At 31.9% G+C, this 23,177-nt stretch overlaps 6 protein-coding genes across 6 annotated transcripts; 2 read left to right on the forward strand and 4 right to left on the reverse strand.

Annotated features, from left to right (window-relative positions):
* Window positions 1-1,275: 1,275 nt before the first annotated feature.
* On the forward strand, window positions 1,276-2,416 carry LOTGIDRAFT_120517 (hypothetical protein; the record flags this gene model as incomplete). The annotated part of the gene is made up of 2 exons (XM_009058460.1): window positions 1,276-1,441; window positions 2,319-2,416. Coding segments are annotated over 2 exons (264 nt in total), but the record flags the coding sequence as incomplete, so codon positions are not given.
* A 5,674-nt stretch (window positions 2,417-8,090) lies between these two features.
* Window positions 8,091-8,880, reverse strand: LOTGIDRAFT_162476 (hypothetical protein; the record flags this gene model as incomplete). The annotated part of the gene is made up of 3 exons (XM_009058461.1): window positions 8,091-8,172; window positions 8,462-8,572; window positions 8,768-8,880. The coding sequence occupies 3 exons, from the start codon at window positions 8,878-8,880 to the stop codon at window positions 8,091-8,093; spliced, it is 306 nt and encodes a 101-aa protein (XP_009056709.1).
* A 650-nt stretch (window positions 8,881-9,530) lies between these two features.
* Window positions 9,531-10,614, reverse strand: LOTGIDRAFT_162477 (hypothetical protein; the record flags this gene model as incomplete). The annotated part of the gene is made up of 3 exons (XM_009058462.1): window positions 9,531-9,754; window positions 10,087-10,261; window positions 10,525-10,614. The coding sequence occupies 3 exons, from the start codon at window positions 10,612-10,614 to the stop codon at window positions 9,531-9,533; spliced, it is 489 nt and encodes a 162-aa protein (XP_009056710.1).
* Window positions 10,615-10,981: 367 nt separating this feature from the next.
* On the forward strand, window positions 10,982-11,609 carry LOTGIDRAFT_190525 (hypothetical protein; the record flags this gene model as incomplete). The annotated part of the gene is made up of 1 exon (XM_009058463.1): window positions 10,982-11,609. One exon carries the CDS (start codon window positions 10,982-10,984, stop codon window positions 11,582-11,584), a length of 603 nt encoding a protein of 200 aa, XP_009056711.1. The 3' UTR covers window positions 11,585-11,609.
* A 358-nt stretch (window positions 11,610-11,967) lies between these two features.
* On the reverse strand, window positions 11,968-18,184 carry LOTGIDRAFT_233022 (hypothetical protein). The gene is made up of 16 exons (XM_009058464.1): window positions 17,903-18,184; window positions 17,368-17,503; window positions 16,890-17,112; window positions 16,468-16,623; window positions 16,205-16,292; window positions 15,854-15,978; window positions 15,632-15,690; window positions 15,392-15,464; window positions 14,964-15,124; window positions 14,738-14,788; window positions 14,457-14,561; window positions 14,005-14,174; window positions 13,624-13,774; window positions 13,412-13,485; window positions 13,040-13,144; window positions 11,968-12,683 (listed from the first exon to the last, which is right to left on the reverse strand). The coding sequence occupies exons 1-16, from the start codon at window positions 18,167-18,169 to the stop codon at window positions 12,549-12,551; spliced, it is 2,079 nt and encodes a 692-aa protein (XP_009056712.1). The 5' UTR covers window positions 18,170-18,184; the 3' UTR covers window positions 11,968-12,548.
* A 790-nt stretch (window positions 18,185-18,974) lies between these two features.
* Window positions 18,975-22,632, reverse strand: LOTGIDRAFT_190527 (hypothetical protein). Its single transcript, XM_009058465.1, has one exon. It carries the CDS (start codon window positions 22,497-22,499, stop codon window positions 21,162-21,164), a length of 1,338 nt encoding a protein of 445 aa, XP_009056713.1. The 5' UTR covers window positions 22,500-22,632; the 3' UTR covers window positions 18,975-21,161.
* Window positions 22,633-23,177: the final 545 nt, after the last annotated feature.

The raw sequence follows: 23,177 nt of genomic DNA on the forward strand, positions 1-23,177 counted from the left end.
TGTCATATGATTTGAAATGAAATCATTTACAAAGGTCAACATGTTCTATTCCAATCCACCCGGGTGTAAATAGGTACTAATAATCTGGGAAAGATCAATGCCTGAAGATTTGACTAAAGACCAGCTGGTAGAAAAGATCTTCAACATTGTGAACTTAAGTTGTAACCTTGCAAAATATAGTTATTTCTTTTCTCATAAAGACGAGGTTTGCTCTAACCAGTTACGGATAGACAGGTTTGAAATGGTTAATCGCACCCCAACGCAATAGTAGTCTAGAAAAGATTTTGTACTTTGTTTTCTCACCATTCAATCAATTACTTACGCATATATCATAGAAAATGCATCAGTATAGATATAATTTAAGCAGAGCTGTTTATATGATCTTTCCTCTGTTACTAGAGAAACAAACTTTGCTCTTCATAACAATGGTCATAATGGGGAAAATTGGCCAATACCCTGACAACCACACATCGTTAATATTCTGAAATTAAAAGCTGGTTTGTTTGATATTTAAGAAAGTAGCCTATGATTGTGATTAAAAAAAAAACAGTACATAAAATTAATTGAAGGTAAACAATCGTATGGTACGCGCCAAAACCAGGAGAATGAAGCGAAGACAAGAGGACACTAAAATTTTCAGCATTTATTTTATCGTATCTTTACACCTAATTATCATCTCAAGTGTATTAATAATCACGTTTGAAATTGTCGGATTTACAGAGACAAAGCATTATACAGTCTATAAATCATAAACCAATATGGGTAGATCTTTCAGAAATTGCAGATCTGCAAAATTGCAAATGTTTTTTCCACGGTTAAATGCCCGGAATTTAATTAACGAACACGTGTTCAAATTGCCGGTGTATCTAATATAGAAATGTCACTTTAATGTCCTACAGAAGGATAGTCACTTTCCTCCACTAAAACATTCCAGAAGTGAAACTGTTACCAGATTTAACATACTGCTCCTGTCGTCTGCCAGTTTAAGCGACACGGTCACCAAAATATCAAATGATTGGTTGGCCAATTTAAAACATACTTAGTTTATAGCGAGACAAAACAAATTTGGTTCCAATTTAATATAGTACCTTACAAGAAGTATAAGGAAGTCATTTTGTGTCGACTTTTGACTTGGTTGTGGAAATATGAATCTGAATGTGTTTCGACATCTGGAATAATAGGTTTAGCGACAAGTGAAAGGTGTATTTTCAGAACGCCATTTTGTTTAAGAGACCAACAGTTAAATTGTATCTCATCTTACATTAGAATAACACAATGGAACAAGAGACATTTATCAGTCCTGTAGACACCATTAGTCAGAAATATGAGAGACGAATTCGACGGCCTATGAATGCTTTTATGGTGTGGGCTAGAAGTGAAAGGAAGAAATTGGCAGGAGAAAATCCGGACATACATAATGCTGATTTAAGTAAAATATTAGGTAAGTGATATAGACTTCACTTCTAGAAAAACGTGTAGTGTGCCTGATTGTGGAACAGATAACCGACCGACAGTCCGAGCTTGTGAAAAGATGCCGATACAAGGATCGATATATACAAATTACATGCGGTAAAGAATACATGTATTTACATACCAAAATTTATCTAGCAATATTTTACGCGGTAATTCATGCGCCTATATTTTCGTTAAAATGCTACAACTGTTGCTTAGTGTCAAAAAGAAAATATTTTCACTTTTCAAACGCTTATACTAAAGAGTATGGTGCATTTGCTGACATAAAACTTTAAAATGTTTTGTATTAAGATCATGTATCTAGCAGATTGGGACACCTGTAATCTTAGTTTACATGTATCTGTTTTTCTCTTATCATATGTTTACTAAAAACCTAATTTATGACTGAGACATTTTCTTAAATACAAATTCCTGAATTCTTATCAAGAAAAGGTTATCTTTTCAAATTTAACAATGTTGAGTCATTATTTTAAAATTCTAGTGTCCGCATTGCAATAAGACAAAATAAAAGAAAACGTCATCTAAACCCTTTACATTGAAATTCAGAAGCATATTATATTATGCGCGTCCTTCAATCAGATACTCACTGCTGCAACAACGTAACTGGAAACATATCAGATATCCGAGCTTCGTTCTAAAAAAAATTCGTGTTTAGTTGTAATGCCCTATCAGCTGGTAAAATGAAAACTACGGTAACCCTTGGGTTGTGTCAAATCACATTTTTGTTTTTGGGCATCGCGAAAAAATAAAAGTCTACTATAGCAGAGTGATTGAATGTCATTCAAATGGTTTAAGAGCAATCAAATTAATTCTACCTATAAATCGATATATCTTCATTTTTGCAGGCAAGAAATGGAAAGTTATGACTAAAGAGGAAAAACGACCATTCATCGATGAAGCTGAATGGTTACGTTTACAACACATGCAAAAATATCCAAATTATAAATATAAACCGAGACGAAAGAAAGTTTCTAAAAGGATATGTCAAATTCCAGCATTTAATAACTCTATTGAAACTAACAGAAAATGGGTTTATAATGCTTATTCTCCTATTTCAATGAATTGTAAAAGGAACCAATCAGATGTCAAAGTTGCAGGCCTTCAAACATCACCAGCGCAGTTTACAAAAAACCATATCATTAGATCAGCTATACCAAACTCAACCAACCATCACGATCCTTCTCATCATATCAGTTCTGGAAATACATCTGTGACTGTTCTAGACAATCCAACAGTAGACTATTCTGATAGGAACCATATGTTTAAAAATGAATATTGTTATCTGGACAATGGGTATACTGCATCTGAAACACCACTATGTGCATCTGAAAAATCTGACGATAGTGTTCATTTGGTAGAGAATTTGCCGAAGTTTTTATGTTATGATACCAATAATATGATCAGTGCATCCTTCAGACTTGCTCCTAGCTATACGATAGACAACCGTTTTATAAAGATTGAATGCAATGATGAAAATGTGCCAGAACAGTTCGAGCAATTTGGATCAAAAGCGGAGACTCTCAGATCTACAGCTGCCTCAGTATTTTCACGAGATGATCACATTAACACCTTTGCGGCCGTGGAGGGATTAACAGAAGTCGATCGGGATGAATTTGACCAATATCTGAATTAAGTCGTGCCTTATCTGAAAATTCTCATAATATATATTTATATTTATTTTTTCATATCGCATATATTTTTAACATACTATAATCTTATATTAATGAACCCTGCAAGTGTTATATTTTTTCCTGAATGATTAAAGACTTATATACTGTATTGTATTCTTCATAGTTATCAAAAATGGGGTTCTACTTTTAGGGTTTGGTTTTTCAAATATTACAAAAGGTTGCATAAGATGTCTTTTATCTTATCTGCCTGGATGCATATATATCGAGCTCGTTAAGGTGCATTGGGTAACGTAATTATGATGCCAAATAAGGAAGGAACCAAAAAGAAGTACAGAAATAAAATGCCTGGAACTCAACAGATTGGTGACATTTGGTTAGGCTGTTTTTCTCGTTCATTGCCAAGGGATATGCACATTAATTAAGCCTATGTGTAAGACAAGTTTATGGCATTCTAACGGTTCCTACACGCCCTGGGTTGTATGTGGATAAGCTATTTTTACCATTTGATACCACAGAAGTTCTCAGCATTTGTCATCTCATCTACGTTTTGTGTGTCAACGAACGATTGAAACATAATCCAGAAGTTATTATTGACTGGCAGTGTCAAGCATTTATTTTTATTTTTGTTAAGTTTGGACAATTAGATAAAAATATTAGCTAATATGATAAAAATTTCAAGTATATTAGGTCCAGGAATAATGTATTTACTAGCCCGACCTACTAAAAAATGAATATTTGGTAGAAATTGCCTATAATGTGGTCTGGGTAATGACCAGTTTGGCTGCGTACACAAGTACAGCAATATAAGAAACAACACAATAGTTTTAATAAAGAAAGGAAGAATCAATTCCTGTTTAAATCAATCAAAGTAGTTAATTCGGTTAATATTATCGATTTTGTACCATATTGCCAGACAATTAAATCCTATATTGTTGTCAAAGAATAACACCTTTATTTTGTCTGTCCAAGGACATTTTTTTTACATAAGGTTCAACTCTTAACAGCCAAAAGGTCATATCAATCCTCTCTTTTTGAAGGAGTGGGTGATGGGTATTTTGGGACAGGACGCAATCTGAGTCTGATTTAATTTTAATTCCAATATTTCGTCTGAAAGATAATCTTTAAACTTGCTGATTTTCGCCGAGTCTGTAAAACCAATCTAAAATGGGAGAAGCAACCAATATATATATAGGACAATATATGTATAGATATATTATTGTTAACCTGGTACATACGAATTGATACTCTAACGTGAGAGAATGTTTTAATAATTCATATTATATGAGAAAATATTCCAGGTTTTTGTAATTGAGGTTAGTGACAACATAAGAAACCATTCCACGAGACTTATTACCGGAAGTTCACACCCAGACGACAAATTGTACCGCCAATAAACCAACGTGTTATTTTATGTCTGGTGTTCATTTTCTCGAAAAAGAATTTATATTCGAGATATAAAAAATAACATTCCCTCTGAAAATCGTGCTTAATACAACATTTTACTATCTGTTCGTGTGAAATTAATTATTTTATTCCATATTTTCTAGAAAAATCCAGTGGAATTAGGAAACATATAGAAGTCAACAAATATACTTAAATACACCAACAAATCATAATTATGCTAAGCACTATTATCGGTAGCCTATACCGTTTGAAATAAGAAGTAAGGTTTGAACACTGAGCAGATTTCTGAAGTTTGCGCAGTTACACAAGCTACAGATTCTTAAATCAGAGAAGTCTGGCTTAAAATAACAAACAAATTATTGAAGAGATAGAAACATGTAAAATGGCAATTTATTTCCACTTGCGTAGCTCAATAATTCAGGTAATATTTACCAGCATTAGCGTAATTACTTCCAAATGCAGTCAGCAAATGATTTCTTCAATTAATTACAAGTATTCCTATACTGCAGAGCTACTGTCGAACAACATTATCCTCATTTAAATGTCCCTGTAGTTGTTAAATATCACGTTATACTTTAGACTATTTATTCAAGTACTGATCCAGTTTCTTTTTTGATTGTAGAATATACATAAAAGCGGTTCTAGCTTTCTAGAATTCGGAAATTGATATTAGATAGATGTTTATTATTTTTTTCTACTAACAGTAGACTATAAAGATGTCTATTTCTCTACTGACAGTAGAATTTAAACGGTGTGTATCTATGGATAATAAAATATAGAGATGTCTATTTCTCTATTGGTAGTTGAACATTAATGTGTCTGTTTCTCTATTGGTAGTTGAATATTAAGATGTCTGTTTCTCTATTGGTAGTTGAATATTAAGATGTCTGTTTCTCTATTGGTAGTTGAATATTAAGATGGCTGTTTCTCTATTGGTAGTTGAACATTAAGATGTTTGTTTCTCTATTGGTAGTTGAACATTAATGTGTCTGTTTCTCTATTGGTAGTTGAATATTAAGATGTCTGTTTTTCTATTGGTAGTTGAATATTAAGATGTCTGTTTCTCTATTGGTAGTTGAACATTAAGATGTTTGTTTCTCTATTGGTAGTTGAACATTAATGTGTCTGTTTCTCTATTGGTAATCGAACATTAAGATGTCTGTTTTTTCTATTGGTAGTTGAACATTAATGTGTCTGTTTCTCTATTGGTAGTTGAACATTAAGATGTTTGTTTCCCTATTGGTAGTTGAACATTAAGATGTTTGTTTCTCTATTGGTAGTTGAACATTAATGTGTCTGTTTCTCTATTGGTAGTTGAATATTAATGTGTCTGTTTCTCTATTGGTAGTTGAATATTAATGTGTCTGTTTCTCTATTGGTAGTTGAATATTAATGTGTCTGTTTCTCTATTGGTAGTTGAACATTAATGTGTCTGTTTCTCTATTGGTAGTTGAATATTAAGATGTCTGTTTTTTTCTATTGGTAGTTGAACATTAATGTGTCTGTTTCTCTATTGGTAATCGAACATTAAGATGTCTGTTTTTTCTATTGGTAGTTGAACATTAAGATGTTTGTTTCTCTATTGCTAGTATATTATACAGATGTCTATTTCTCTATTGACATTGTCTATATTTTAGTATACTATAAAGATGTCTTGTCTATCGATATTAAAATATAAAGATGTCTCTTTCTTTAATATCCGTCGTTTTCAGAATATGTCTAGTTACACAACTGACGCAGTCTAATTTTGGTCAATTTCATGCAATTGAAATGGAAGCCTTGCCAGTAAGTTTGAAAAATATTACCTTATCAGCTTTCTTTAATTGAACGTGAGTTTACTGATTACCTTTCTTAAAAAATATATCTGAAAACTGCAGTAGGTTTAAAGTCAGATTTTTTTTAAACATTATGTTGATAAAACAGAATTAGCAGTTATCAAATGAAACTAGGTATTAATTAACAGGCGTAACACGGGAAACACTGGCGCCACTCCAACATTCAGTCTACGACCTCTACCATTCAAACACAAATAACCTGTATTTAACACAAGTGCAGACCGAAATTATTCATTGAAGGAAGCATTGAATGAATAAAATTAGCAGTTGGTGTGGTTGATATATTACCGACAGCGGGTTGAGTATTTCATGTCGTTCTGGAAGTCGGAAATGGAGATTATTCAACACAAGAGAATATCTTAATTTCATTCAAAGGTGCAGCTAAATGTTTTAAACATATATAACATCAGATCAAATCTGATAATTGTTGACTCTTGTGTAAACTCTTGTACTTTCTATCAGGCAGTGCAAACTAAGACATAGCAATAAGTAGAATATCAATTTGAAGGCTTATTTTTTATGTAAAGGGCTTGGTTTAAATGAATTTCGTGAGAAAGTAAAATAAAAAGATAAAGACATCAAGATATTTATAATAAAAGTAAAAGTAAATTAACAATTGAAGAGTATATTGACTATTTGGGTTGGTAACACAAGAATCTTCGATCAACATTGATTTTCGTCTTAGACTCTGTACATAGAAAACATGATGATTTCGGTCTTAATCATCATTCTAGTCAAGTCATGTTGATTTTTATTCTCCTACTTTATAAAATCTATATCGGTCTTTTTAAACAACGAGGGATCGTATGACCACCATATTTCACAGTTTTTATTTGGCACCGAACCAATTCATCAAATTACTATCGCGATTTAAAGTGAACTCTAAATAAATTGAAATTCGATCGGTTGGCACCGATGTTAAGCTGGTGCTATAACTACCGTAGTTAAAGACTAGCCATTGGGACTGATTGAATAATCAATCTTAAACAGTTTCACATAAACTTTTACGTGGACAAAAAACGTCGAGCTTTAGATTTCTTCTATAATGGATTATGTAGTGTTTAGTGAGAGGAAAGTTCGCACATATTCAGATAAAAATTTGTTGAATATGGGTTCTGCACATGATTACCACGATACAAAGGGCCTGATTCCACTAAGTCAAAACCAGACATATCATTGTCAATCACAGTCCTCTGACCAAAAAGATCCATTGTCTTTTCTTTATATACATACATGTCAAACTTCAATAGGGACACAGACTGAAGAAAATCAGTTGTCTGACGATCACTCATAGTGAACTATGGGTAACAACAAACTTTTGGTTCTATTCTTATATAAATGAATGGACCCTGTGACAAGAATATTTCAATATATTGCTGCTTTAGGAACTTTTCTGCTCTGAATTACAAATCCCCGACATCGTGGTAGCTGTTATTGTATTTGACTCACCAAGGAGGTAGTAGCGTAATCAAATAACATCTCTTTCTGTAGAGTCAAGAATACAATTGAATATCATGAAGTTTATTATACAAATGCATTATAACATATAAATTGAAGAAAATTCAATAAAATACATTTCTTACAATGCTTCAATATAATTAAAGGAAAAGTAAAGAAAAAAAATCACAATAATTTGGACTGGATCAATATTTCAATGTTTTCAGAATAAAATTGATATTGCACACAGATTAAATAGCAAAAATTATTATATAAAATATCACAGATAGATTTATATCACAATGGAAATTTATTTTCTTGATAATTGCACTTGAAATATTTTAGAATTACTTTGGTCACCATCTCTCAGATCACTTATTACATCCTCATTTCTGAAATGAACACAATTCTTATAAGTAGTGATATTTGCCAATAAGGTTGTAGCAATGGCATCAGACATACCATTTCTCAGTTCTTAGAATATTTACAAGTAATGTACAAACAAAAGGTGCGCACTATACACGCAAATATTCAGAACACAATGGCTATAATATTATCAAAAGCTATTGCGATTTTTTGAAGATATAAATTATCAAATCATTGAACACAATGCCTTGTCTTTAATTTAACTGGACAATTCATATAATGTAGTCAATTATGGTAAATATCATATATCATTACCTTAATTCTTTATTTTTATAATAGATATGAATATTACTAGCAGCTTTCAGTAATTTAATAACTAAAGATGATTTGATATTTAATGCTGTATCTGTATCATGTAACAGTAACCTGAAGTGTTATAAATCAGTCATCTAGAAATACAGTTCATAATTCAAAAACCTTGTTAATCTATCCCTTTTGGCAACGGAACAGCTATGAAAATTGAACAACGTAATATTAAATACTGAAATACTTGTGTGTCAATGTTTGCAGTACACACATGACAAGTGGTATAAATATTAAAAATAAGAGAGAAATACATACTTTATTAATGATTTATCAGGTGTAGATTCTAATTCTGATATGAAATTATCTTCTTCATTATATTCTTCAATCATTTCTACATTGTCTTCTAATAGAAACCAGAATAAAATCATTTTACATGTACATATATGACAAAGATATAGGTCTGTATGTAGAAACTCCCTTTCATCCAACAAATATATATAGCCAAGTTCTATATCTATATTTCTTTGACAAGAGTTTATCTTAAAGGAACACTACATTTTAGAATGAACATAAAATTTAATAATTTTAAACTTGGTAAATAAGAGCATATATTCATCAGTACATATACCTGGTGTCATAAATAACATAACAGGATCCTTATATAATCCGATAAATCCAAAAAACTTAGTAATTATCGATTATCCATAAATATGCAATCAACTATTGAAAAACGCTTATTATTAAGATTAGGCATTTTTCAATAATTAGTTTTGTGAATTTTTGCAGTGAGTCTGTTTTAACTTTATGACATCAGGTAAGTCCACTGAATTTTTAGTTTTAATGAACCAAAATAATATTCTATATTTGGTAAGAACAAAACAAGGACTACCAGCTGTTAAAAAATAAAATTAAATTTGACATTACTTTAGGAATAAACACTCTGGTACTCAACAACTCTTATGTTTTTGTTAAAAAATTTTTGAGAAATCAGCTAACTAAACAATGTGAGTTCTACAGCACTAATATTAGACAGTCTATTATGAGCAGATGGCCGAAATTTACAGGGTGAATACACAGCTTATATACCTTGTAGTGGAAATGAAACTTCATAATAAAGATCATTAAAATTTCTATTTGCTGGCCAAGCATAATCTTTGTCTTCTAATTTATTCTGTGAAGGATAAACTTTGTCACCATCTTGACCTTCAAAACCACCTTTACCATAAACATAATAAATAAACTTGTCTTTAGATCTAGTTGGTCCTTTAGCAACATAAACTCTTTTAAAATCTTCTTCTCCATCTAAATATAGAGGAATAAACAACATTACATTAATTTGATATATTTCCATTTACTTCATTGCAAGTACATTTCCATGATCATTATCATCAATGACATTATCTCATTTCTCAAGTCAAGATTGACGTCAAGAGAAACACAATAGTTCTTTGTGTCTTTCACCATTAACATGATCCTCAAAAGAAGACTAAAAAGCAAAATTGAGGATAGCTTCAGAATATTCCCAAAATGAATCAAGTCAAACTAAACCATACTAAAAATGACATCCTTTACATTTGAAGTTGAAGATTAGGCTAAGAAAAATTTTAAACATTATGGTTTCTAAAGTTACTAACCTTTTTTGACTCTAGCATGATAGAAATAATGTTTTTTATCCACAGTTTCACTTCCACCATAGGGTCTCTCTACTCTCTTTCTTTTGTCAACTGGTTCATCTTTATACGGACCATATCTATATCTTATAGAACCATGATCTACATCTATCAAAACTGGTGTGTCTAAAACCAATGGCTGCAACATATCAATTATAAATAGCTACATCAAAAGATACATCAAAAAAAAAAATGTCCTAATACATTTCCTATTCAGCATGAAACTTGTTTATTCTTATAAGCTTCTGATATTAGTTTGACATTTATTGTCTGGACAGTTAAAAGCTAGTGGTAAATTGATATTAGAAATATTCTTTGTTAGATCTATTTCGATTTAGTGGTCTAAAGAACAAGCTGACATGGAGCGCCGCGACGGACTTACCAACAACATACAAAACTGACCTTGTTATTATTTTTTGACAAATTTTCGGTGTAAAGAAGTCTAGGATTTACTGGAGCACCTTCTTTAACATTACTTGCACTGCTTCCCATTATTCCAGTGTCAAAATTTAAGTTACAAATTTAATAATGATGGAATGATTTGAAACAAAACTAAAATTGAGCATAACAACATCTATTTGTTTACATTTTCAGCCAATGCAAGGGGGATAACCGGTTAATACATATCTTGACAAAATCCATACAATTTAATCAAATTAATAATAAGTTTATCTTAGAGTTGTTTTACTGGATTAGTTAATGAAATAAATGCGATTAATTTGCAATAGTGAAATAATTTGTAGTTATCCACCAACTCTAATCTTAATTTTCTACCAGAATAACGTAATAATCTCGTTAGCCCGAATGAAAATAGACCTTGACATTGTTAGTTAGGTCAATAAGTCATATGACATTCAACATGGCGGCGCTTATGTTTACAAATACACCCAGTATTCAAAAAGCCGTATCTTTGATAAATAATTTGGATAATTCAAAAGTTTCTTTATTGCTTTCCAGAATTTTATCAAAACTTTACGTCTCGGAAAGCAGACCGTTTTCAGAGGAGGAAGAATCCAAGTTGCAAGGTGCTTTGGATGTGTCAGGTGATGATCTTGGTCTGATTTTGGAAACTTTGGAATTTTTTGTTCAACAGGCAGCATACCATTCGGCAAAGCCTCAAGTTTTGGCCAGTCAGTTGAAAGGGCTTGAAATAAATGAAGATAAAGTGGATTGCATTGTGGAAGTGTGGTCAAATGGTGCTTATGAAGTGATTAATAGACTTAAAAGTAAAGGGTTAGCCCCTAAAGTGTTAGAAGATATAAATTGGAGACTTAATTTACAGTTGGCACAATCATCAAAGGTGAAACTTAAAGCACCAAATACTTTAATAGAACTAGCATTAAAAAGTGAAGATAGTGAACAGAAAGAAAGAATAAGATTAGACTTTTCTCATGAAGAACTTTATGAATTTTATCAGCAATTAGAGACTATACAGAAGCAACTGGATACACTTTTTAAATAATGTATTAAATACGGAAACTATTTGTATTAGTTGGTTATTTATTTCAAACTCCATAAATTGTAGACCATTTTGCACCCATCACTATTAAATTGTTGTTGTTACATGCATCATTCTTTGTTAATGTCATGGTATCCTCACTAAAAAAATCACTGGTCATTCTTCAGAGCAATAGCATATGCACATGCCTTGTCATAAGTGTCTTAAAAACGGCCCCTGAACTGGTGTGTGACGTCACTGACAAACTAGTCCCCAATTTCATCTTTTAATAACACATTGCAAAATGACTTTTCAACATTAAGAAACAATCTATGATTTCTATGACTAAGAAGAATTCTCGAATGTCCCTTTCCCACTTTCGAGGTAAATGAAAGTACAAAATTATGAACAATTTGAAAATAAAATTTATTGAAATATACAATAAAAATAAATGACATCTTGACATAAATTAATAATATAATTTATAAATTAAAATAACATAAAATATTTTTTGTTTAAAATTATCACATAACAGATTCTTTCTCTCATTAATCAGAACAATTCAATTTTATAATTCAAAACTGTCCAAATATATCCAAGATAAATAATCCTACTACAGTACATAATACTAAACTAGGTGCTGAAAAAATATTTTTGGTAAAACAGTACAAATTGGAATATTTTTTTTATATACTAAGCAACAGCAGATTTATGTTTCATTAAAGAACATATTAATATCAATATATATAAGAATATATGGAAGTATACCTAGTTGATATGAATTTTTTAATAAAAGTAATACTGATTGGCACAGATAACAATCAAATATAATACTTGTCTTACTCTTGGTACTGATTGGTAACTGATAATATATCAATTGTCTTGACTATAGCTCTCGTTTATTACATTTATCTACTAATTTTGCTGTATTGACTGTTGAATTGTAACAATAAATCAATTACAAGACGTAACTGAGCAGTTGTCATTATCAAGACCCATGGTCAGCAGTAACATAGTTGATCAGACATAATGGTAGAATTTGTTTGGTATTAAATATAACATATTCCTGATTAAACATGGATTCATGTGTCTCATCTTCCAGTTTATACAATCTTCCTGGTGTCTGAAAAAGCATATATAAAAAATGTATAGCATATATTTACACTTCCAAGGTTAAAAATCATATTATTGTCCGATTTACAATAACATAACTTGGACAAAATTAGATTTTAAGAAATATTTAATCTTATTGATCAATACAATTGACATTAAATCTAGTTTAGCAATGGTACAATGTTCACAAAGTTAAGTATTTGTGAATATGACCCAATATTTTATTTGGCAATCTATTTTATGGACCTTCATATTCACATATTTATAGAAACTAATTTTCACATCCAAAAATATATAAAATCGACCATCAGGGCACTTATTATCAATGTACAGTTGTCAATAATAACAAAACATAATATTACTTACAATGATAGAATCAGCATCAGATGATGGTTTAGTTCTAGCTCTATCTGGCTTAGTAACCGTTTCAACAGAGCCTAAACCCACTTCAACTAAAACTAATATACTAAACTGAAATAGAAAATAATATAGTCATTAAAAAAACACACAAGGTGCCAAGTTTTATAACCATTTATAGTTCTCTTAACCAATTGTGGCATTTTAAGCCTTTAATATATGAAATGAAATGGCAAAGATTTGAATCCTTCTTTCCTGCACTTTTGGATAATAAAGACTAAAAAATGTGAAATCAAGTATGGCCTAATATAATTTGGGAGTGACAACTGGTTTTACTACATGCCATCAACTTGATCCAAAGAATAATATTCATATACTTACTGCTGAAAACTGAGCAGCCCTTGAAGGATATTTAGAGAAATATAATCCTCTTCCAAACTCTCCGTGAGAAAAATCTGGTAAAAACAAGAAAACATACAAATGATTAAATTTCAATTGATATTCTGAGACAAAAATCACCAAAAGGGATTCGAGGATTCCAAAGACTTTTTCATCTAATTATAGCTTTGTTGTAATATGTATCACATAAATACCTTGTTCTGTAAATCCTGTCTGCATTATCTGATTTAACCTTTGAGGATTTTCTAACCCACCACAATAATAGAGCTGTGTGACCATATTGGAATCATGTAGAGCTAAAGTAGCAGTTTTATATCTATCTTTAACCTCATTCGACAAGGTGGCCTAAAAAAATTATTAACATAGGAACATAACATCATTACATTTTTCACATTGAATTCCTTACTTCTGATAGACTTACGATTAAAACAGAGAGGAACAATAATCTAAATACTGATAATAATAGCTATGGAAGGTTGAATTTGACATCAACCAGAAGGAAAATGATTCTTAGATGAATATATCTTTCTTTATGCAATAAATTGACATCGCTACAAGTCTTAGTTTAGACATACCTTATGTACAGAAGTGACTTCATATTGTATTTTAATACAAGGATCAGCATGCATAGCTTCTTTAAATTGTTGACTTATATCATAAAATAAGGCAGCATCCATCATATGATCATATGGTTCCTGATGTTTTCGCAGCGGAGACATGGGAAAGACATCTAAATCTTTATATTCTGAAATGACAAGAATATTTTCAATTAAAAATTAGTAAAAAGTACCTTTCAGTACTGAGATTCAGTTAGTATCACATTTTGAGGATTTGATTTATCAAATACTTGTATAGCAAAACTGTTAATAGTCTTGAGATGAAAATTTTTACTCAAGAATTAAAAATTCATCTATTAAATGAAATGACAATGTCAATTCTTCAATAAATAAGTCAAATATTGAACAACTGAAATGATTTGCTTAATCAAATGTTTGTCACTGCCACATTTTATACATAATCCACCTACCCTCAATTCTAGAGCCAATCTGTAGTCTGATATCACTACATTCTAACTTGTTGACTTCCTCTTGTAATCTTGTTATTAGTTCACTGGTTGACAATTCTTCTTCTCCTTAAAAAACAGATGCACTGAAGTGATAGTTCTTTACTCATATGTCAGATGATCAGAAATTATATTATAAGAGCCAAATCTCTTGACTTAGAAATCCTACTTATTAATTCTATTAGTTACAAACAAATGATACTTTCAGTACTACAAATTGAGAAGATATAAATATATAGACATACCTCCAGGCATGTTGGTTCTTGTGTTTAATTTCTGTATCATCAGTTCTTTTTCTATTGAAAAAGACATAAGTAGGTCAGCGTTTGGAAACAAAAATAAGTTGGAAGCTGGGGAGGTGAGTATTGGGTTGGATTACGAAGAGTGTTCAATGTTTCACAGGATGTTGCTAGTGAATCATATTACTATAATAAAATAATGTGCTTGAATACTACCACTGTCTATCCTTACCTAATATTATTTTCTCTTGCTTCACCTTTTCATTTTCCACTGCTAACATTTTTATCATGTTATCTTGACATTTCACCTTTTTCTGCAGATTGAATATTTCCTGCTTCATTCTCATTACACATGTTATTTGTGCCTGATACGATTCTAATGTCTTGTCTTTCCTGAAAAATACACATGGTATTGATGATAATAGGGAAGTTACATGAAGGATGACATGAAACTCTCCTGCCAATCATTTAACCCTTTATGATCAGGGGAACTAAAATGTCAAGTTGGCTAACTTTTTTTTCTAAAAGTCTTGATAAGCTATAATAGACTTTTATTAATCAACTCAAAGGTGCAAAATTAAATACATAATGTGTCTCTACGAGGAATGCAAAGGAACACTTCTTCAAATAGTAATACATGTAATTGGAAACTAGGCTCACCATTTCTTTAATTCTTGATCCATTTCATACACTTCTAATCCTGGTAGATTGATAGCACTTAATACTGTATGTCCTGTATAATATTGAATTACAAAAAAATTCATAGCATATTATCAAGAGAGACCCTTTTGTTATGTTTAAACAGAACGAGCCACAGAATCCATGGCAGCTTAAACCTTTTAAAATAATATATTTAAACTTGTCAATATGAAAGTTTCAACAATTTAAAGAACTACCTACCAGTAAAACCAGGTAAGTAACACATCAGTGTACAATTTGTAAACTGTTCCGCTAATTCACTGAAAAACAAGAAAACATTTTAGTGTGTAAGTGTGGGATAAGATAATACAAGACTGATAAGTATCAAGAAATATAGTTGTATCATAATCTACAATAATTCACATGGCAAACAACATACATGGTGTTCAAAGCTGATCTAAATTGAAATCTCAACCAACTTACCTCCATCTACTGTTCAATACTACATCATCAGAAAATCCAAATTTTTGAAAGAATTCCACAGCTCCATTGTCAGCATGTACCACTATAGCTTCATATTGACCAGATACACTGGAATCTATCACTTGCTGTTAATATCAAACAAAAACATGTACTACTATCATTTATTTGGTTGTTGTTATCATAATGATTATCAAGTAGCTACTAATGTGTAACAGGTAATATATGAATATGGCCTTGCCTAACAAATAAATAAACAGTTGTTTACAATCTTGTTGCAAAATTGAATTTATATAAACAGAGGAGTGAGAAGAATGGTGTATTAATGCATATTTCAAGTAAAATAAATCTTACCGAAAGTAAATATTTTCCAATACCATATTTTCTATATCTGGGACGAACTGTAACAATAGTTAAATGAACAACTCGCTCTTTATGTCTCCTAAAAGGAATATCAATTAATTTTTTTTCACATAAAATAAGTCAGTTAATCGTTACCAAGTGTTACTTAATTTGTAGTGAAACGTGAAATACTGCTTTAGGTAAGAATAAAAAAAAACATATTTGTTGTATGTGTTACTTTATTAAGATAATCAGGCATATAAGATACCACTTACACATATTTCTTTTCAAATGTTAGACAGCCTATTATTCTACTTTCAACACCAATATCATGTTCATCTAAAGACGTCTCTTTCACATTACGTTGTTTTCGTCGCGTAACAGCTGATTTTATAAATGAGTGAATACCAACAGAAAAATCTTCTTCATCACTGTCAATTAGAAATCAATGTGTAATCATTAAAATTTATCAACTTAAGAAAGCCTTCTTAAACCAACTTCTCAAAGATTTGAGAAAGGTCTAAGTCCACATAGAAGTTATCAGTCTACCCTATAAAACAATTTTAAAGCACAATTTTGCATATTTAAGATATATTTGTGGTACAGCTGCACATCTAGAAAACATCTGTGATAGATTCACACATCCCAATCAGTTCTCTATCTAGCTCTTAGCTTGAGAAAGAAAAATCTAAAATACCTTTCATCTTCTTCTTCTTCATCATCATCTTCTTCATCATCTTCTACATCACTAAATACACCTTCAAATTTACTTGGTGAACCTTCCTCTTCTTCATATTTATCATCACCGATATCCACATTTAATTTTTCATCCAATTTATTAGACTCATCATCACTTTCACTCTTGCCATTCATTTGCTCTTTTTTCTCTTTCTTCCTAAATTCTGCATCTTTTACAGCATCTAAAATATTTTTACTCAAAATGTTATAAGTTTATATAAGTATAGGTTGATAGTTACCCTGTAACTCATGAGAGTAAACTGAAATGCTGTAATTGGCGTTAGATTACATTAGCTCAAATTTTATAGGTTCAGAAAAGTAGGATGTAAAGCTCCATTTATTTCATTGGAGTGAGATTGAAGTTTTTTTGTCCTAAGATTGATCTCATGTTAACTTATTACATGAGATGAAACTTGGAATTTTATTTAAGAATTTACCTTTCATATCCTGCACTAAAACAATTGTCCTTGCCCATTTTTCACAAACTGTAGCATATAATACATCTAAAGTCATCTCGGATAAAGCAATATCATATAAACCAACAACAGCATGTAGAAGATTGTCATTTGATATCTGTAATAGATTCAAATAGTTAGATGTTTAAAGGTATATTGCAAGCAAAATTTCATTACAATCATTATACAAAAAATAGGCTACCGGATCTAGAAAAATTTTTTTTGGGCGAAACTGATTTAGCATCAGCCATTTAAAACTGAATGCACAGCCAAAAGTTCAAAGGTCACAGATTCACATGATACTAACAAAACGAAAGTTACGGTGATGCCCAACTCTAATTTACAATCATCTTAAAGGTATTTCAATATTATGTTAGAGAAAACGTACCTCTACAGGGCCTCTAGATCTGAGGCTGGAATAGAAGCAGACGTTTCGAACTAGGCTATAGGCTGCTAAAGTAAATGATTATGCTTAATTTTAATTCATTTTTTTGAAACCAAAACTGTGTATACTTACACCAGATATGACATCATTGTTATGATATGGGTTTGTATTATGAAGTTGTAGAAGTCTACGAAAATCTACTATGACAGGATAAGCAGAGACAACGTTTCCATTTTTATCATGAAAATGAAGCTTTTCGGAAAGTTGAGAGCCTGGTCTGATAACCTGGTTTCGATTGCATGGTAACTGCTCTTCTAAATCTAAAAGATTTGAAGCTAATTTAGATAATTCTTCAGATGTTCTAGTTATTTCAAATAACTTGTCCGATTCGGCGGCCATCTTGTAAACAAAGCAGTACCGGAGTAAATCGTCAAGCACCTGTCGGGTTCAGACCACAACTAACTTAATACTAAAATATCGTGTCAAAGTACGTAGCAGAACATCGTGTCCACACCCTCGTCATACTTCCTCGGGGCCATGTCAAAACTCGTATTCGTGATACGATGCTAGCAGAACTGTGCTTGGCACAGCCAAAATGTGTTTATGTAGCTTTAATTCAAGCATTGTGTTAAACACAATATAGTGTATATGCATAGTCGATTCCGACTCAAAATCAGCACACTCAGCCAACATGGTCTTGGGAGGTTTCGGTTCAATAAAACTACTTGTAAATGAAAATATATTGATTTTTACACACTGAAATTTTTTGTGTTGCTTTAGCCTTTTCTACAAATATATTCACGATCAAAATACTGACTATGAGATTGTATTTCCTATATTTTGGACCTTTGAGTCGGGCTTAAACATTTGGTAGCCTACACTGAATTTTAATTTGTCATTATCAGAACGTCAGAAAGGTCCAATATATAACTCTCTGCCCATCAACAGAATAATTTTCAATAGGCCTATAACTTGTTAATGACAGTAGGCCGAGAGAGTAAGAAAATATGGCTTATAATATATAGATATCGGAGGGATAAGAATGGAGCAGAATGAGATAGCCATATATATGTTCGATTAATCCCCGTACATGCTGGAGTATAAGCATAATATTATAATTTCGAGGATCATATCGGATAATGCGTATTTAAAGCAGGTTTCAAAAGGAGACATGAGGATAAATAATTGTTTAAAACAAACAAAACTCATTGGAAACGTTTATTAAAAAAAAATAATCAAGGCACACAAATTATATACATATATGTCCTAAACTAATGCTTTATGTCCCTTTTCATACAAAAGCAAATAATACTTTGGGAATTATGTTCTTTACCTTTCACAAATATATTTTAAATTCCGTTGAGAATAGCTTATTAAATGTTCGAACAATTCATCGAAAAGATTCTATGCAGTTCCATAAGAACTTGATTCGATCAACTACCAAGATTAAAAAAAAATTATCATTACCAGCTATTATTTTGCGATTGACCCCTGAAAAACATTTTTGAATATGAAGCCTACAATGATCAATGTAAGTTTCTAGTATCGATTGAAATCAAGTTTCATGATAATATTGACAAGGGAAATAACTCTGATCAAACAGACTCCACTATAAGTTTAATGCAACGTAATCACATGTAAGTTTTTGTTTAAAACAAACCTGTACTCATTTAAATCTATTAAGGCGTACATACACGGTACGCATGTAAATAGCATCAAGTGTATGTAAGCAACACATATTATCAAAAGACATCAATTCAGATGCGGACCTATACATGTACACTCAATTTGTCTTGTTCAACTTCATTCCAAGTTTCATGAAAATCGGCGGAAACCTACAGGTACCGCAGTATTTCAATACTTCGAGAACATCAAGATAGAAAATATGGGTTGTACTGTGTTAACGAACAGACCGATAGGCCTGGGTGCGCCTATAATTAACATGCACATGTAGACATTTGGGCATAAAAGGGAAGAGGCAGATGTCACCAGTCTCTAAAAGCTTTTTTGAAAGTAATGCGGCGCTTTCCCTGAACAAGGTCTTCTCCGAGACCACCTTGGAGGCTGTGATCGTGCATCTCTGCAAAAGATAGAAAGATGTTTCAATTATGTCAACTTTGCAATATTTCTAGCCTGGTTTTTTGCCACTGTGCATAATAGTCCAATAATTTACTTTCCAGGCCAAGTTGCTTTGTTACCCACTTTTCATTCAAATAGTCATGCAGAATAGACAGTTACATATAAATCTTGTATACGAGTCAAGAATAAGTAGATACTTTAAGCGGTGGATCTGTGATATTGCATCCTTGCTATTCCTGAAAGTCCAAGACAATACCAATACCTTGCTTCATTGCAGGCTTGATTTCCCTTGTTATGGTCATCTTATCTTTTCATTTACCCAGGCTCCATTAACCCAAAACGATTGCCCTAAAAAGAAGGCTGGAAATAAAAATATACTCCCAATTCTGCCCTAAAGAGATTGCTGCAAATAGAAAGCCAAAGAAAAGACCAAGGTTCTTCTTTAATCAAAACCTGTCCACTGTTGAAAGGCTAAAGAGAATGCTGTAAACATATGCATTGATCATTGAAATGAATTTATGTGAAAATTTACAGTCTAAATGGGGTGATATTTTACATATTAAATTTCGTATGTTTGTTTCGAAAGATTGAACAGAAAATTAGGCCAATTACAATAGAATATTATGCTATAAAAGAAAAGGCTGCAAATAAAGTTTTTGGTCTATTGGTATCCAGAAAACTGTACTGAAATGTAAAGTTTTGGTGTCTGAAATGTCCACCTTCAAAAATTTTTTGTATCTTGCTAAAAATAAATGCTGGTAGCTAAAAATAAGAGTTTCCTACAGCATGATTTGAATTTTGGAGAATTAACCCTACATGAAAAAATTGGAGATGCCTGGATAAAAATAAAGAGATAACCACCACAAAAAATCACATTCAGTAAAGGCACTACTGAATATATACAGTTTTTATTGACTGAAATAAAATATCCTAGGTTCAAGAAGATTTACATTGCAAGTAAAAAACACTTCAGCATTCTAAAGCAATTAACATTAAGATAAATGACATTGATAACATAAATTGAAATATTATCCTTGAACTAGTCTTTCAGTAAGGTTAATACTAGCATTATACACTAATAACCACACTGACATAATATAGAAAGCATAATTCATCAATCCAAATACTTGACAAAATCCAAATCAACCAAAGTAGATTTCTGATACTAATGAATCAACAATGACAAATGAAATTAATGACGTAGTAAGGTGAATCATTCTAAAAGAGAGGATTTTTCACTTAACATAAGTAAAAAAAATTATGATCTACAAATCAAAGCTGAAAAACATGAAAACAATTTGCAATGACAGGATTAAAATTCTCTTCTGTGATATTTTTCAGGATCGTAATATGATGTGACAACAACCCTTTGTGAAAATTTCCTTCCAGCTAATGCTTGTTGAGCTTTTTGACAATCGATAATGGAATTGAATTCCACGAATATTTTACCAAGACCAGGTACATCAACCCCTCTGATTGGCCGGGGAACTTCTAAACTGCGGACAACACCATATTTTCCACACTCTTCTTTTACATCTTCAACGATATCTTCATATTCTTCTTCATCTTCCAATTCCTCTGCTAATATCATGTTCATTAAACATAATACTTCTGTTGGTGGACCAGCTCCCATTTGTAAATCTAAACCAGGTACTTGTAGTTGAACAGGTAAATTTTGACCATTCTTAGCACCTACACTAGCTCTCTGCACAATTAGTTTCTTGTCACCAAGCTGCATACCATTTAAACCAGCACATGCTTGATCTGTGATTGTTATGTCAACATATTCGCAAAATGCATAACCCTTGGATAAACCTGTAGCACTATCTTTCACCAAATTAAAAGCTTTTAAAGGACCAAATGAGGTTAAAAGTTCTTTCACTTGATCTTCATTCAGATAATTAGGAAGACCACCTATAAAGATCTTGTGGGGAGAATCTTGAACCACTGTGGACACAACGCCAGGGACATTTATTGAAGGTTGTTCTGATAACCCAGGAAGTGGTTGATAATCCCTGGGCCTTCGAATCTTCAATGATTGTCCCTGGAAGTTGATACCATCAAATGCCATAGCTTGCGTGGTTTCATCTACTGACCTATATTCAAGAAAAGCAAAATTTTTGTCTAAATTAATTTGAACAGCAATAACAGGGTTTCCATCTGCCTGTGCTAACCCTGTTAACTTCATCTGACCATTAAAGAAATCCATCATAGCTTCTTCTGTAACACCAAAAGGTATGTTTCCAACATACAGTCGTCGAGCTTGTCTACTAATTGTACTTCCAGCAAATGGTATGGTTGTATTGGTAACTGGAACCTGGGGAGCTTGAATTATTGGCATAGCTGCTGGAATCTGTCCTGCTGCTTGCATAGCTTTATATTGAGGCACACTCATATGTTCAAAGCCAGCTGGTGGAATATCCCAGTACTTGTATGGCTTCTTTCGTTTTTGTGGTTTTGGAGAATGACTTTTAGATCGCTTTCTTCGACCTCGTTCCCTAGATCTGGATCGTTTCCTTTCCCGGTCTCTACTTCGTGATCGTTTTCTTGGCGAGCGTGACCTCCTTCTGTCTCGACCCTTCTCTTTGTTGTTGAAACTCCCACCAGCATCGTTACCCGAACTCTGATCTCTTTCGAATTCTGGTTCCATGATATCTTCTCTCAAGAATCTACTGGAAAAAAAATCTATTCAAAACATACGATCCGTGCTATTTTCTGGAATATATCTAACACGCAAGCACTTTGCATCTACTCAGAGAAACAATGGCAGCTTGCTAATGCGACGCCTCGATTTGAAATTCACTTCCGTCTACATCTAGATAATCTAGACTGAATACAGACAACAGTAAATTTTCCCATTAAGGCTACTTGGTTGCGTTCAGGTAACTTTAGGATAATCTATTGTTTAACTCTATAATATACAATGCTGCATACTAATCGGGTCAAAATTAAATATTCTTTCCACTTACCTATATTCATCAAATATTTTAGATAGAGCCGAACCCCGCCTTTGCCCTCATATCAAATTTCATATTATTTTACATAGGAAAAGAATTGCCGGTACGTCTTTTGTGGCCCCTACTCGGCCCTTCATAGAAACGTCACTGACTATGTTACCTAACTTATTTGCATTAGTAAATTCTTATGCTCTCCAGGACCTTTCAATAATAGTATCCTCATTTTATCACTTGAATGTTCCAAATATTCATTTAATTGTTAGCTATCTGTTGTAGTTATGTTTTGAAATCCATTTCAAACAACTATTGATAAAGTATCAAGAAAACAGTGAAAGCCTCAATTACTTTGTAATATGATAATAAGATAATGT

Source organism: Lottia gigantea (assembly GCF_000327385.1).
Source record: "Lottia gigantea unplaced genomic scaffold LOTGIsca_34, whole genome shotgun sequence".
Classification (NCBI taxonomy): domain Eukaryota; kingdom Metazoa; phylum Mollusca; class Gastropoda; family Lottiidae; genus Lottia; species Lottia gigantea.